The sequence below is a fragment of the Oryctolagus cuniculus genome, chromosome X, assembly GCF_051225735.1.
Source record: "Oryctolagus cuniculus isolate XC-2025 breed Fujian yellow rabbit chromosome X, ASM5122573v1, whole genome shotgun sequence".
NCBI lineage: Eukaryota > Metazoa > Chordata > Mammalia > Lagomorpha > Leporidae > Oryctolagus > Oryctolagus cuniculus.
The window spans coordinates 90312272-90328294 of record NC_142888.1 but is presented as its reverse complement, the minus strand read 5'-3'; the positions used below and the strand labels follow the sequence as shown (position 1 = coordinate 90328294).

At 45.6% G+C, this 16023-nt stretch overlaps 1 protein-coding gene and 1 pseudogene across 2 annotated transcripts; both read right to left on the bottom strand.

The window, feature by feature from the left end:
- Positions 1-5553: 5553 nt before the first annotated feature.
- Positions 5554-7514, bottom strand: TCEAL6 (transcription elongation factor A like 6). Of its 2 annotated transcripts, none has more exons than XM_017349654.4 (3): positions 7337-7514; positions 6727-6798; positions 5554-6384 (listed from the first exon to the last, which is right to left on the bottom strand). In XM_017349654.4, the coding sequence occupies exon 3, from the start codon at positions 6355-6357 to the stop codon at positions 5791-5793; it is 567 nt and encodes a 188-aa protein (XP_017205143.2). In that variant the 5' UTR covers positions 6358-6384; positions 6727-6798; positions 7337-7514; the 3' UTR covers positions 5554-5790. The 2 variants fall into 2 exon arrangements, with proteins under 2 accessions (XP_017205143.2, XP_017205144.2); XM_017349655.4 differs by having other exon boundaries at positions 5554-6379.
- Positions 7515-12690: 5176 nt separating this feature from the next.
- Positions 12691-13320, bottom strand: LOC127484899 (high mobility group protein B2 pseudogene; annotated as a pseudogene).
- Positions 13321-16023: the final 2703 nt, after the last annotated feature.

Sequence of the window (16023 nt, the reverse complement as noted above, 5' to 3'; positions counted from 1 at the left end):
AATAAAAATAGGTTTTTGGGGACCAATGTCCTTTTTTTTCTTCCATTTCACCCATCTTTGTTTGTAACTGTTATCTTGTGTCTTTCTCATCATCGTATGTTGGGAATTTTGCAGGCAGAGAATTTATCTCCATTTCAGATCCATAGGTGGAGAGAAATGTTTTCAGGGCCTCTGCTTCTTGGATTATGTTCAAGATTTGCATCCACATCTGGTTGAGGGTATTTAAGTGACGCTATTTTGATTTTTGGGTTTATGCTGTAATGGAATGGGATTCTTGGGAATCATGGGAAGAGTTAAATGTGTTTTGCATTTGAGAAGGACATGAAATTTGGGGACTAGAAGCCAGACCACTGTAGGCAATATTCTAAGAAAGCTCTCCCACATTACCAGCCCATAGTGTATGCATACCTTGCCTCAACTTATAAAATACTTATCTATGTATTGCTGTGAAGAGATTTTGCAAGTGTAATTAGGATCTCAAATTAATTGGTCTTCACCTAGAATGATTATCTGGGTGACCTAATGGCCTAATTACATCATCCTTTAAATAAGATTCTAAACAGAGACAGACAAGTCAGAGATTAGAAACGTGAGGAGTCAATGTGCTATTCCACGTTAAAGATTGGAAGGAGCTATATGATAAGGGATGCAAGCAGCCCCTATGAGCTGAAAACAGCTGGGCTTATAGCCAGACAATTATAGAGAGCACAGGAACTGAATTCTGAAAACAATTTGAATGATCTTGGAAGCAGATTTTCCACTACAGCCTCCAGATCAGAACTCAGGCTTATGAGACCTGAGCAGAGAACACAGTTATGCCGTGCCGTACTTCTGATCTCAAGAACTGTGAGCTAATCAGTGTGTGTTTGGGGGCTGGTGCTGTGGCGTAATAGGTTTAGCCTCCCTTTGTGGTGCCAGCATCCCATATGGGCACCTGCTTGAATCCCTGCTGCTCCTCTTTTGATCCAGCTCTCAGTTGATGGCTTGAGATAACAGCAGAAGGTGGCCCAACTGTTTGGGCCCCTGTACCCATGTGGGAAACCTGGAAGAAGCTCCTGGCCTGGGTTTGGATTGGCCCAGCTCTAGTCACTGTGGCCATTTTTGGGGTAAACCAGCAGGTGGAATACCTCTCTCTCTCCCCCACTGTCTGTAACTCTACTTCTCAAATAAATATTAATAAATAAATAAATGTGTGTTTTGTTAAATTGCTAAGTATGCAATAGTAAACCATTGTATCATGAAATACAAATATCTTTACTATCTGTGCCCTTTTTGAGTGGCCCATCTGCAAACTTATTCCTCAGACCTTTTAGGAATTAATTTTCCAATTTAATTCTCTCCAAATCCCTGTCCAGCCAGTCTTTTAGACATTCCTCATCAGGCAGAGTAGATACATACTTCTATTCATGATAGCTATTAAACAAAATAGACAGCCATATGAACCATACAAAATCCTGCTACTGGTACCATGTCTATTTCCCATTGTTCTTCCCTGGGTGAGCCCATAGTGTAGCAGCCATCAATTTGCACCTATCAACATATCAGCAAGATATATACACGAGCTGGGCTATTGTTTTATCCATCTTTTTCTAAGTTGTAATGAGTATGAGGAACTCTCCACAAGGCCACGCATGACACGCAGGTTGAGAGAGAGGTAATGACTTATCAGGAGTAAGTACCAAAGGAGTCTGAGCCAACTGCACATGTAATTTACTTGTCCCTGCTTGACTTACTTAGGCCTGGCATTTTAACACCATCGCAATTAATAGTGGAAAGCTGGTATCCAAATAAACCTTTATTATTCAAAAATTTTTAAAGATTTATTTATTTACTTAAAAGGCAGAGTTAGAGAGAGAGAGAGAGAGAGAGAGAGAGAAAAGCACACACACACACACACACACAGGTCTTCCCTCTGTAGGTTCACTTCCCAAATGGCTATAGTAGTTGGGGCTGCACCAGGCCAAAGATAGGAGCCTGGAACTTCATCTGGGTCTCCTACGTAGGTGGCAGAGGCCCAAACACTTGGACCGTTTTCTGCTTTCCAAGGCACATTAATAGGAAGCTGGATTGAAAGTGGAGCAGCCTGGACTCAAACTGGTACCCATATGGGATACTGGCATTGCTGGCAATGGCTTAACCCACTACTCCAAAACGCTGCCCCAGAAACAAGTTTATAGTGGGTGAATGATTCCTCCAAAATTAATACCTCATTGTTGGGTATTAAATTTCTACCAGAGTCTGATAGCAAGCCAAGAGCAATTTCTCAAATTTAGACTAGTTGCCAAGAGAAGAGGGCATGGTTTTTCTCCAAAGCTCTAGGTATGGTTACTCTAATTCTACTATTGGAGCTTTCTAAGATTTCATGCAACTTCTTTAACACAGACATAATACAAATGGATCTGCAGGGTCATGAGGCTGAGGCATCAAAGGAAAACTACAGTCTGGACCTACTCTAGATCTTTTCCTTGTTCTGGGTACCTCTCAAAACTGGAAACCATATGGAGTCCAAGCGCAACCCAAGATGATATATGTTGTCTCCCAAATCCAAGCTAAGTGGAACAAAATCGTCTGTAGTATGTGTTCATCTATCTGGTCCCCGACCCTGGCAGGCATGCTTCTGTTCTTTTGTGAGGCTCTGCTCCTGTGGCATGTACTCCACTGGATCTTTTTAGAGTACAACTTCTAGAGCTGTTCGGTTTCACTTTGCAGAGCCTGTCTTCCTGGGGTTGAGAAGTACCACCCTAGGAACTCTCCTTGGTGCTGCTAAGTATATAGTCTTTAATAATAACAGCATTGACTGCAAATTACAACAGGCCCTGTCCAACATATAAAACCAATGACTCTATTTTGTGATTGTAAGTAGAACCTGTTGGACAATTTAAGTTGCTTGTCCAGGGTTCTTTTTGTAGACAGGCACTAAACTTGGAGAACTCAAGGAAGAGCTCCTGACTCACTTTTTATTAAATATCTATCACTTGTCAGCGGATGGAAGACCTCTCTCTCTCTCTCTCTCTCTCTCTGTCTCTGTGTGTGTGTGTGTGTGTACCTCTCTTTGTAACTCTGTCAAATAAATAAAATAAATCTTTTTTAAAAAAAGAAATGCATTTTTCCATCACAACTCAGTGCACACATACCTAACTGAAATACAGATTTTACAAAATATTCATCCTAGCTACTTGCGAGGCAATTTGTTACTTTTTACTTGTCTCTATTTGACTCTATTCTGTCTTATTTCATTAAAAAAATTACAGACCTTGACGCATTGAATTAAGATTTCAAGTTCTATTTTGCATGGGGGAGGGACAAGCACAGCTTGAAAAATATCAGTCTAATTCTAATCATCAGTGATGTGTGTTATATATATATACACACACACACATACACAATTTTGGGCACATATTTCATGTGAAGGTGAGAGTAAGCAGCCTGAAAAGATTATCTATGTGCTTCTTTTTAAATTATTAGTATCTTTTAAGACTTATTTATTTGAAAGGTAGAGTTAGAGAGAGAAGGGTGGACAGAAAGATCTTCCATCCGCTAGTTCACTCCCAAATGGCAGTAATGATGAGGGCGGTGCCAGGCCGAAGCCAAGAGTCAGGATCTTCTTTGTTGTCTCCCATTGGGTGCAGGAGTCCAGAGACTTGGGCCATTTTCTACTGCTTTCCCAAGGCCATAGCAGAGAGCTGGATTGGAAGTGGAGCAGCCAGGACTCGAACTGGGGCCCATATGGGATGCTGATGCTGCAGGCTGCAGCATAACCCGCTGAGCCACACCATCAGTCCATCTATGTACTTCTTAAACTTCAATGCGCATTGGAATTAGCTCGGGATCTTGGTTAAAAAAAGTAGTGGGTTTGATGCAGCAGCTGGAATTCTGCATTTTTAATTAGCTCTCAGGTGGTACCTACCCACAAAATACAATGGATTCACTGTGAGGCTTTAAAATTCAAATGTTCTAAAGGTTCTGCTGAGCGTCTAAGGTGGTGTCTGATGATAACTTCCTGGGAGTGAACTCAAGGTAGGAGAGCGACTCTTCAAACAGGATATTAACCTGGATATTAGCACAGCCTCCATCATAGTGGGCATTCTTTCATGACCTCGCCTGCAATACCTGAATTTACTGAGGAGAACATTTATGAATGTGAAAGCATACAAATTAACAAAATACACACATGTGGGTGTGTGTATTTTTTTTTATTGAAAAATTCTAGGTGCTTTATTAATTGACCTTTTGATATAAAATGACCTATTAAATTTGCAAAATGTGGTTCTTAGTGTTGAGGTCCATAGGACAAGCTACGAAGTCTTCAAACCCTGAGCTGAACTCCACGAGCGGTTATTTGGCTTTTGAATCGGTTTTTCCATGTCTAAGAGGTAGTGGCAGCAACAGCGCCCACCTTCTGGGCAGCTTACTTCTTGGCGTGATGACCTTGTAAGATTGCCGCAGCTTCCTCCACCTTGGAGCGGAGAAACTCGGGATACTCCAGCATGTGCAGCAGCTCCGAGTTGTCCATCTCCAACAGCATTCCCGTGATCTTGCCCGCCAGGTGTTAATTGGGGCTTAAGTAGTAGCAGAGAGTTAGTTATCCATGGGTAACTGGTGATTAAAGTGAGGAGAGGGTTTTCTCCACTTCTAAAGGGGTCAAGGGTGGGTGGACATTGGCTCACCAGTGACTCCAGAAAAATCAACAGGGCTTTGGCAACTTGAGGCCTCTTTCAGCGAAGTGTGAAGAGCCCAGGGACAAGGGCACAGTTTCCTATAGACTTGGAAGTACCCAGAATAGAGTAGCACCTACCTCTCAGCTGTCTGGTCTGGTTCTGGGGCACAGCCCCAGCCCTCCCCCAAGGATCCTGCTAATGCATGGTAGTGTAGGAGCCATTCTACTTGCAGCTGTCTGGTGAGGGCCAGGTTACAACATAGCCCACGCCCTCAGTACCTTGTCTAATTGACCGGGCCGTCCTGCGAGAAAGTACTATCTGTGTTTCATGGATGGCAAGACTTACCCTTAACAAGAGATCTGTCACAAGCCTGGCTGCTGCTCTAGCTGCGAGTCCCAGAGGTAATGGGAATTTTACTTATCGTTGGATGTTCTGACCACGGGGATTTTAAGTGTCTTCATTGTTCTCACAAGCACCTTGAACAGTTTAATTGCTTATCGTACGTTGTTTTTCTGGCTTTAGTTTTCTTAATTATTGTGACAAACATAACCCACATCCTTAGGAAAAAGTGGAGCTGAGTAAGCAAAGGAAAGCAAGGGAATCACACACGGAGGAGCCGGAGGATGGGCGAGGCCCCAGGAGAAGCGGGCAGCGGTGCTCACTGACCTGGTTCGCCAGGGGGGACCCAGGAACGGCCCCCCAGCGGAACAATGGCTGGCATGGAGGGGCCTAACCAGCAGGTGAGCTGGCTCATTTCTGAGCAGGTAAGACCCGGTCTCAGCCACCATTCAGGAAGACGGACAGCCTGCTTGTGCGCGTGCACATTTTCCAAGTTTTCCCGTGCACAGATGTTGTATGCAAACACACTGACATGAAGTACACCGGAGCAATGGGCTGGCACCACGTGCGCGGTTCTGCAAACGTTTTTATTGTTATTTTACAAGGTACATGCGCAGGGGCATTAATCCTCTACCGAAAGACAGAGCGCTGTGGGTGGGTCGAAAGGCTGCTGGTCGGGCGCGCGACACCTAAAGCAAAGTGATCAGCTTAAGATTGAAGCCCAGGGCCTGGCGACTTCGCGCAGGAAAAACGGGGCCGGCAACATTCGGGGCGCAGAGCGCAAGGCCCAGGGTCACAGGTACGGGATGTCGTGGAAGCCCCTCTGGCCCCTCCCGCCGCCCCGGACCCCCCTGACGCCCCGCTGGCCCCTCGGGGCGAACGGATCCTGAGCCTCCCTCTGCATCCAGTGGAAACCGCCCGTCTTCTGCTTCTTCCTCAGCTCCTCCTGAGCCCTGGCCGCGTCGGCGCACTCCCGCAGCGTCTCCTCGCTGCCCAGGTGCCGGTCCTGGAAGTCCTCGTGCGAGTCCCTGGGGGAGTCGTCCGTGCCCCGGTCCGTTTTCCTTTTGGCTTTCCGGGGCACGTAGTCTTCGGCCGGGCGCTTCTCGGCGGCGCGCGGCTCGCTCTCCGGCGGCGCGGGGGCTGCGGGCGGGCCCTCGGCGGGGGGCTTGGCCGCCTCGGCCGCTGGCCCCTCCGCGCCCGGCCCGCCCTCCTCCGCCAGCTGGCCCTGGCCCCCGCCAGGCTCCTCCGCATGCCACTTTCCTTCCTCGTCGGACTTCTCTTCGTCTTCGGGCTCCACTTCGTCTCCCGGCTGTCCCTCGCTTTCCACCTGTCCCTCCTTCCTATTGCGGGCTGTTTCCATGTTGCGATGCCTCTTCCTTGTCCTGTGCTGGGGGTAGGGGCGGAGGGGAGGAGACAAAGAGGAGATGGGGGAGACTCAGGACGTGGGCACAGAGGCAGGTGCGCATCCGACTTCATCTCGCGCCCTGGGAGGGGGCCCCTCGCCTGGCCGGGCCTCCCGGTGCGCCGCCTGCACACCCCTCGCTCCGCACGCCTGAGCCAACCACCCAGTGGCAGGCACTACCACCTGCTCCACACCGGCCCGGCGGGGCAGGGCGCCCGCGCGGTGAGGCGGAGGGCACACGGGCGGCGGGCCCGCATTCGGCCCAGGCCGTGCCCTGCGCGCCGGCGACCCTTCGGGGTCCCCGCCCGAGCCTCCCCTGCCGCTGACCTGCAGGGATTCCGCGCAGCTGGCTCCTCCTCTCAGGCCTCCCGGGGCGCTGGCCACCACCGACGCGCAGACCTGCGGACAGCCAGGGCACAGGGGCGGGGACTGCGCGCTCCGCGGACTCGCAGAGCCTCGGTCCTGGGCACGATCCGGGCCTGCTCACCCCACGCCCCCCTCCCCTGCTTCCCCCGCACCCCGGCCGCCATGTCTCTTCGGGCCTCGGGCAGCACGCCGGGAGGCCTGCCCGGCTGCGTGCGGCGCCCGCGCCCCCTCCGCGGGAAGCAGCCTGCCCCTTTGCGCCCTCTTCGCCGAGGTCCGTGCGTCGTCAGAGGCGCAGAGGCTGCGGGGGGGCTTGTGGCCAGGGTGCCCGCGTCCCACTGTCGCACTGCAGGGCGCCCCCTCCCCAGCCCGCTCTCAAAGGGATGGGGGAGCAGAGGGGGTCGAGAGGGCGGCTGCCCGCGCAGCCAGGTCCCCCGCCCGGGTCTCGGCCAGGGCGCCGCGCGCTCCCTGGCGCCCTCCTCCCACTGCCCCTGCGCCTCCGCAGCCAGGGCTCCCGCTGCCATCACCTCCATCCCCGTCCCGGGTCCGCGCCGGCGGCCGCCCCCACACTGACCTGCGGGCACGCGGGCCAGGCCTGCGCCTCCCTGGGCCTTTTGCCGCTCGCCCGCCGCCCGGACCGCTCAGGGAGCCGGTTCTGCGCGGGCGCCGGGACAGGACGAGCACCTGGACTGGAGCATAGGGTGGGCGCGGGGGCTGTTGCCCACGTCTGCACCCTACTGGTCACATGAGTGCCGCGTCACAGGAGTTCGGCCCACCGCCCCGCCCCAACTTACCCCCCCCCCCCCAGCCTCAAGGGACCAGGAAGGTGCTCTTAGTGAATTAGGAGGAATATGACAAAGAGCAAACGGGGTGTGGCATTACCTAGAATAAGAGAATGAAGAGTTTTCCTGACCCCAGGTGCCTTACGTAGTGCTAGTGCGTCTCACAGCACCCTCCCACAGCATTCCTGAAGAAAGCCCATTACTACTAGGTGTGACTGCTCATCCCAGAGGGTAACTGACTTTGCCAAGAGGCTCAGCTCCCAAATCCCAATTCCAACTTGCAAGACCAGCTCTCCCTGACTCTAGAGCTTGGCCAGGAAGCTGAGCTGTCACCGTGAGTGGTGCTGTTCCCTGTACTTCTTCTCTCTTAGTCTACAGGTTCTCTGTCCTTGCGTGATGTCATTCATTTCTCTAAACACTGATGACTCCCAAATGTACGTGTACTCGCTATTCCCTCGTCTGTAGCAGTCCTCCTGTGCTGATTGTCTCTTGGGTTCCGCTGCTTCAATGTCCCTGTACCCAAAACTGATTGCAACAACTTCCTTCTTGTTTTCGTTGGTCTCTCTCCACACTCAAAACTTAGCCTCTGGGGCCAGCCCTGTGGCATAGCAGGCAAAGCCCCAGCCTGCAGCGCCAGCATCCCATATGGGTGCCAGTTCGAGTCCCAGCTGCTCTTCTTCCTATCCAGCTCTCTGCTACAGCCTAGGACAGCACCTGCACTGGCGTGGGAGACCCGGAAGAAACTCCTGGCTCCTGACTTCGGATAAATGCATCTCTGGCCGTTGTGGCCAATTGGGGAGTGAACCAATTCACCACAAGTTTGAAGCTGCGCTGATCCAAAGCCAGGTGCCAGGAGCTTTTTCTGGGTCTCCTACACATGTGCAGGGTCCTTCTACTGCTTTCCCAGGCCATAACAGAGAGCTGGAGCAGAAGTGGAGCAGCTGGGACTCGAATCGTTAACTATATGGGATGCTGGCACTGCAGGCTGCGGCTTTACCCGCTACACCACAGCCCTGGCCCCAATTCATAAGTTTTTTTTTAAAAAAGATTTATTTGCTTACTTTCTTATTTATTTATTTGAAAGACAAAATGACGAGAGAGAGAGAGAGATCATTCTTTTGCTGAATCACTCCCCAAATTACAGCAACAGCCAGGGCCAAGCTGAACCTAAGAGCCTAGAACTCCATCTGCATCTCTCACGTGGGTACAGGGGCCCAAGTACTTAGAGTCATCTTCCAGGGCTGCCTTACCAGGTGTACTAGGCAGGGAGTTGGATCAGAAGCAGAGCAGCCAGGACTCAAATCGACACTCTTATCTGTGGCGTAGCGGGTAAAACCCCAGCCTGCAGCGCTGCAGTTTAACCTGCTGTGTCACAATGCTGGCCCCAAGTTGTTTTTTTTTTTTTTTTTTTTTTTGTTGTTGTTGTTGTTGTTGTTGTTTTTCTGACAGGCAGAGTGGACAGTGAGAGGGAGAGAGACAAAGGTCTTCCTTTACCGTTGGTTCACCCTCCAATGGCTGCTGCGGCTGGCACACCGTGCTGATCCGAAGCCAGGAGCCAGGTGCTTCTTCCTGGTCTCCCATGTGGGTGCAGGGCCCAAGGACTTGGGCCATCCTCCACTGCACTCCCTGGCCATAGCAGAGAGCTGGTCAGGAAGAGGAGCAACTGGGACAGAATCCGGCGCCCCGACCGGGACTAGAACCTGGTGTACCGGCGCCGCAGGCGGAGGATTAGCCTATTGAACCGCGGCGCCAGCCTCTAAGTTCTGATATATTGTGTTTTACAAAGTATTTTTAAATTTATTTTATTATTTCTTCTGGCTACATGGAAATGTATTGTTTAATCATATATTTTTAAAACTTCCGTGTATTTCTAGGATGCCCAGAATTTCTTATGTAGTTGATTATCAATAATTCATAATGATCTATAATAATTACATAATTCCAATATTATCAGAGATAGTATTTGTATAATTTCAATCATTTCAAGTGTACTACAGTACTTCAAAAAGTTCATGGAAAATGGAATTAAATAATTTTGTTTTCAGTGCAACATATTTTGAAATGCATGCATATGAGGGGGTCTTCCAAAGCTCATGGAAAATTATGAAAAAAGTATCCAAAAATTTTAAAATGTTTGCACCAAAATAAATTTATCTTTTGATTCCATTTCTCTATGAACTTTTTGAAGTTCCATAATATATGGAATTTTATTATGGCTTGATATATAGTCTATCAATTTTTCTTTATGTTATTTGGACTAAATTGTTATATTCGTGTATGTTTATAACTATATATCCTGATGAATTGCCTTGTTATAAAGCATTCTTGTAATGTTGGATTGGATCAGCCTTTTTTATTCATTCTGCTTATATCTGCCTTTTGAAAGGGAGTCTTTATTCAATTGATATGTATTGAAATCATGGATAAGGTAGGGTTTACATTTCCCATTTTGCTATTAGCTTTCTGTATGCCATCTGTCTTTTTGTTCCTCTACTTATCCACTATTCTAATTTTTTAGAAAGATATGCTTGGAGCTGGCATTGTAGTGCAGTGGGTTAAGCTGCTGCCTGTGACACCAGCATCCCATATGAGCACCTGTTTGAGTCCTGGCTGCTCCACTTCTGATCCAGCTCCCTGCTAATGCACCCTGGGATGCAGTGGAAGATAGCCTAAGTACTTGAGTCGCTGACACCCATGTGGGAGACCCGGATAGAGTTCCAGGCTCCTGACTTCCACTTGGTCCAGCCCCAGCTATTGTGGCTATTTGAGGAGTGAAGCAGCATGGATGGAAGATCTCTCTCTATCTCCTTCTGTCTCTGTGTATATGTTAAAAAATCTGAATTCTCTTGTTTCTTTTACAATATTTCTTTGAATTTCTTTCGTAGTGGTTGCCCTGGGGACTAAAATTAATAACTTAAGACAATCTAGTTCCTATCTATTCTAATTTGATATCAATGAGATACAAAATATTTGCACTTTTATACCTCCATTCTCTCCTTTGTAATATTAAAAAAATTGTGTTTTTAGTCCACAAACATTATGTTATGGTTATTGGTTTATGGAGTTCTCTTTTAAATCAAGCAGAAGGAATAGTTACAGACAAATGTACACGTGTACTATTTATATTAATTCTTTATGGCTACTGTAACAATTGTCACTAATTTAGTGGATTAAACCAGCAGAAATTTATTCTCTTACAATACTGGGGATTTAAAAGTTGAAATAATTTCATAGGGCTATAACTGAGTCAAAAGGACTCTGCTTCCCCTGGAGGCTTTAGGAGATAATCCATTTTCTTACTTTTTGTGACTTCTAAAGCTGAATTCATTGGGTTCCTTGGTTTTGTCCCATTCCTCCAGCAGCTTGGTATCTTCAAATATATCTCTGCTTCCATCATCATATCGCTTTCTGTCACTTCAATGTCAAATTTCCCTGTTTTTCTCTTATAAGAATTCATGTGATTGTATTAAGGACCCACTGAGATAATCCAGATTAATCTTCTCATCTCAAAATCCTGTACTTAATCACATTTTCAAGGTCTCTTTTTTGAGTACAAGGTAGCAACCATATGCTCCAGGGATTTGGACATGCATGCCTTTTAGTGATTCATGATGTTGAACATCTTTTCAAATATTTATTGGACATTTATATATCTCTTTTTGAGAAATTTCTATTCAAGTCCTTTGCCATTTTAAGTTTTTTTGTTGGAGTTGTAGTAGTTTTTAATATATTTTGGATATTAATTCCTCATAAGATATATGATTTACATTTACATTCTCTGACTGTTGATTGTGTCCCTTGGTACACAAAAGATTTATTTATTTATTTAATGTCTGAAAGGCAGACAGAGATTTTCCATCTGCTAGTTCACTCCTCAAATTTCTTCAATAGCCAGGGAAGAGCCAGACAGAAGCAAGGAGCCTGGGATTCATTCTGGGTCTCTCACATGGTTGTCAGGGATTCACATGCTTGAACTGTCACCTTCTGCCGCGCAGGGTTTTCATTAACAGGAAGCAGAAATCAGAAGTAGAGCTAAGACTCCAACCCAAGCACTCAGATACCGGATATGGCATCCCAGTGGCATCTTTGATTAAGATGTGCCAAATGCCTGCCCCAACACACTTCAGTATGAAATTCCGATGTAGTCCAGTTTGATTTTTTTCTTTTGTTGCTTGTGACTTTAGTGTCTTATCCAAGGAATCATTTCCAAATCCAATGTCATGAAGATTTTTTTCCTGTATTTTCTCCTACAAGTTTTATACTTTTAACTCTGTGTTCAAGTTTTTGATACATTCTGATTAATTTTGTATATGGTGTAAGGTAAATGTCTATCTTTGTTGTTCTATTTATCAGTTTTCCCAGTCCCGTTTGCTGAAAATACTGTCTTTTCTCCTACTAAATAGTCTTGGAAACCTTGTTGAAAATACTTAACACTTCACATGAGAATTTATTTCTGGGCTCTCTATTCTATTGTCTTGACTTTGTATGTCAGTCTTTATGCCAGAGGCATATTTTGTTGATTACCATAGCTTTGAAGTAAGTTTGGTACCAAGAAGTGTAAATCTGCCAACTTTGTTATTCATTTTTCAGATTATTTTGAATATTTGGGGTCCTTTTAGACTCCTTAGAATTTTAGTTGCCTAGAGTGCCATTGTGGTTTTAATAGAGGTTGTCTTTGGGTAACATTTCATCTTCACAATATTATGCTTTCCAATCCATGAACACTGCAATATCTTTTTCCATCTTTTCTCTTTCTTTTTTTTTAATGTACATAATTTTATTACAAAAATTAAAAAAAACAGAATGCAACATCGTAAAAAAAAACAAATTTACTAATGATACTAATCCTACAACTTTGCTGTGCTACCATACACAAGTCAAGAAATTAATGAAACCATTAAATATTTAGGAACATTCAACATCAGCAGCTTTAAAATCTTACTGTATGTAGTAGCCCCTCAAAAAGCTACAACCTGTATTTTTAAAAAAAGTGTTTTATCTGCAAAGAATCTTATCAGCTATACAAAAATCTGTACAGCTTTTTATACTGAAGCTAATATTGAGCTGCACTTGAATTCACATTCTTAGCAAAACAACTGCCTGAGCACACACGCACACTCCACACGTATCATTACAGGATAGCCATTTATTCTTCATCTTCATCCTCTTCCTCATCATCTCCATCTTCTTCCTCTTCCTCTTCTTCCTCCTCATCTTCAGGTTCATTCTTCTTCTTTGAGCCTGTAGGCCTACCAGGGCCCTCTTTCCCGCTTCACTTTTGCCCTTGGCATGGTGTGCAGCAATGTCCTTTTCATATTTGTCCTTTAGCTTAGCTGCTTTCTGTTCTCATGGTTGTTTATCTTTGGCTGACTGTTCAGACCACATCTCACCGATTTTTTTTTGCAGTGTCCCCAATGGACAGGCCGGGGTGTTCACTTTTGATCTTTGGGCGATGTTCAGAGCAACACAGAAAGAAGGCAGATGGTGGTCTTTTAGGAGCATTGGGATCCTTTTCCTTTCCTTTCTTATCCCCTTTGGGAGGAAATTAATTTTTCATTTCCCTGTCATAACAAGCTTTATCACTTTTTTCCATTTTTTCAAACTTGGACTTCTCCTTTGCATACATGGTCTTCCATCTCTTCCAGCATTTCTTGGAGAATTCTGCGAAATTGACCGAAGAGTCTGGGTGTTTCTTCTTGTGCTGTTCCGGCCCGTCTGAACGAAGAAGGCATAGGAGGACATTTTGCCTTGGCTTGTTGGGGTCTTCTTTACTCATGACGACAGAATGGCAGCCACCTGGTGAGAGTTATTCCTCAGACTCCTGCAGGGCGGCCGGATCCGACAGCGTTGCTTCCTTCCCTCAGCTCCTGCATGAACTCCATCCTTTCCCTTTCAAAGCGTGTCCTTAGATTAAAGTGTAGTTTGTTGTATACAGCATATAGTTAGGTCCAGTTTTATTTTATTTATTTGAGAGGTAGAGTTACAGACAGAGAAGTTGGTTCACTCCACAAATGGCCAAAATGGCCAGAGCTGGGCCAGGCCGAAACCAGGAGCCAGGAGCTTCTTTAAGATCTCCCACATGGGTGCAGGGGCCCAAGGACTTAGGCCGTCTTCTACTGCTTTCCCAGGCCATAGCAGAGAGCTGGATTGGAAGAGGAGCAGCCAGGACATGAATCAGCGCCCATATGGGATGCCGGAGCCTCAGGCAGAGGGTTAGATCACTAGGTCACAGCGCCAGCCTCTCAGTTGATTTTTTTGTAGTGCCATGTTTTGATTTACTTCTCATTTCTTTTTGAATATATGCCATTGATATTTCTCAGTGGTTACCATGGGGTGGTAAGTATAACTTCCAACAGTTATAACAACCTATTTTAAACTAATAAATTAATTTTAGTGTTGTGCACAACTCTGTTTCTTTCAGCTTCAACCTCTCTTTTTGTATTTTATGTCACAATTACATTTTTTATATTGTGTATCCATTAGAATATATTTACATTTACTTTTATCCTTTTGTCTTTTTATCTTATAAAATAATAAAACTTGAAAACAGAGTTATGAGCCAAATTGTGGTAATGCAGGTTTCCATATTTTTCCATATATTTGCTTTTACTGTAGAGTTTTATACTTTTGTATGGCTTACAGCTGTTGACTATCATCCTTTCAATTCTACTCAAAGGACTCCTTTTAGGATTTCTTGTGATAATGAACTCCCTCAGTTCTTGTTTATTTGTGAATGTCTTAATTTTTCCCTCATTTCAAAATGTTTACTTATTTATTTTCTTCAACTTAAAAAGGAGAGAGAGAGACAGAGAGAGAGAGAGAGAGAGAGAGAGAGATTCTTCCATCTGTTGGTTCACTCCCCAAATGGTGCAATGGAGAAGGCTGGGCCAAGCCAAAACCAGGAGCCAGTTAAGCCATCCAGGTGCCTCACGTGGGTGGAAGGGACCCAAGCTCTTCAACCATCCTCTACTGCTTTCCCACGAGCATTAGTAGGAACCTGAAGTGGATATGGAGCAGCCAGGAATCAAATCAGCACTCCAATATGGGAAGTGGATGTCCCAGGCAGCAGCTTAACCTGCTGTGCCATACTTTCTGCTTTCCCTTGTTTTGGAAGGAATTTTTTTTTTTTAGCTGAAAGTTTTTAAAAAAATTTTCTACACTGTAAATATTTCACCCCACTGCCTCTGACCTTTGAGGTTTTAGCTGAAATATCTACTGATAATGCTATTAAGGATCCCTTGTACATGTTAATATGACTTTGTTTTGTTACTTTAAATTTTCTCTCTGCCTTTAATTTTGTTAGTTTGATTATAGTGTATCTCAGTGTGATTATCTTTGGAATTATGCTACTGAAAATTCATTCAGCTTCTTTTTATATTTAGATGTCTTTCCTCAAATTTTGGACAACTATGGTCATTATTTCTTCTACTAGTTCCCTCTTTCTCTCTTATTGCCCTTCTGGGATGCCCATTTTATATATATATATATATATATATATATATATATATATATATATTTCACTTCATGGTGTTCCATTAGTCCCTTAGGCTCTGTTTACTTATCTTAATTGTTATTATTTTTGTTCCACAGACTCAAATGTTTTAAAAGAACTATAATTTACAAAACATTTTATTTATTTATTTCACTCATTCATTGGAAAGAGCAAGCTAGTGACAGAGAGAGGGTGACAGAGAGAGAAAGAGAGAGAGAGAGATCTTGATTTTCCATCCACCAGGTCACTCCCCAAATGGCCACAATGGCTGGGGCTGAGCCAGGCTGATCCCAGGATCTCAGAACTCCATCCTGGTCTTCCACGCAGTGGCAGGGGCCCAAGCTCTTGGGCCTGTTTTGGGGTGCACAGAATACAAACATAGCAAGACTTTCGAGGTCAAATCAGGAGTCTTTATTAGCCAGCTGGTGACTGCCCTCTCACAGAGCAATTCTGGAGAAGACAGCCCCGAGTTGCAGTGGAGGGGGGGTTTAAAGGCAGAAACTACATTTTGATGGCCTTGACCATTATCAAGCAAGCAGAATTACACGAGCCAGAAATATGCTGGCTATAGCCAGATGAGCAGACTGATATCTATAATTTGTTTCTCTCGAAGGAACAATCCCTGCTCCGAAGCAACCAAGCAAGATAACCTACAACTACCCGGGCAGGCTATGCCCTGTGGGAAAACCTTAAACTTAAAGCCACCCTGTCACAGGCCGTCTTCCTCTGCTTTCCCAGGCCATAGCAGAGAGCTGGATTGGAAGTGGAGCAGCCAGGACTCAAACCGGTGCCCATATGGGATGTCGGCACTACAGGCAGCGGCTTTACCCGTTATGCCACAGCACAAGCCCCGAAAAGTGTTTTAAACTCAAGTAAGCTCAAAGCCTGTGCTTCTTTTAGGTTTTTGTTTGGGAGGGGGGGGGTTATTTTTTGTTCTTTTGTTCCTGTTTATTTGCATACCTTGTAACATTTTGTTGGGACCTGGGC

What these genes read in the sequence shown, in the direction of transcription:
- TCEAL6 (XM_017349654.4), bottom strand. Translation starts at nt 6,357, where the DNA reads ATGGAAACAGCCCGCAATAGGAAGGAGGGACAGGTGGAAAGCGAGGGA.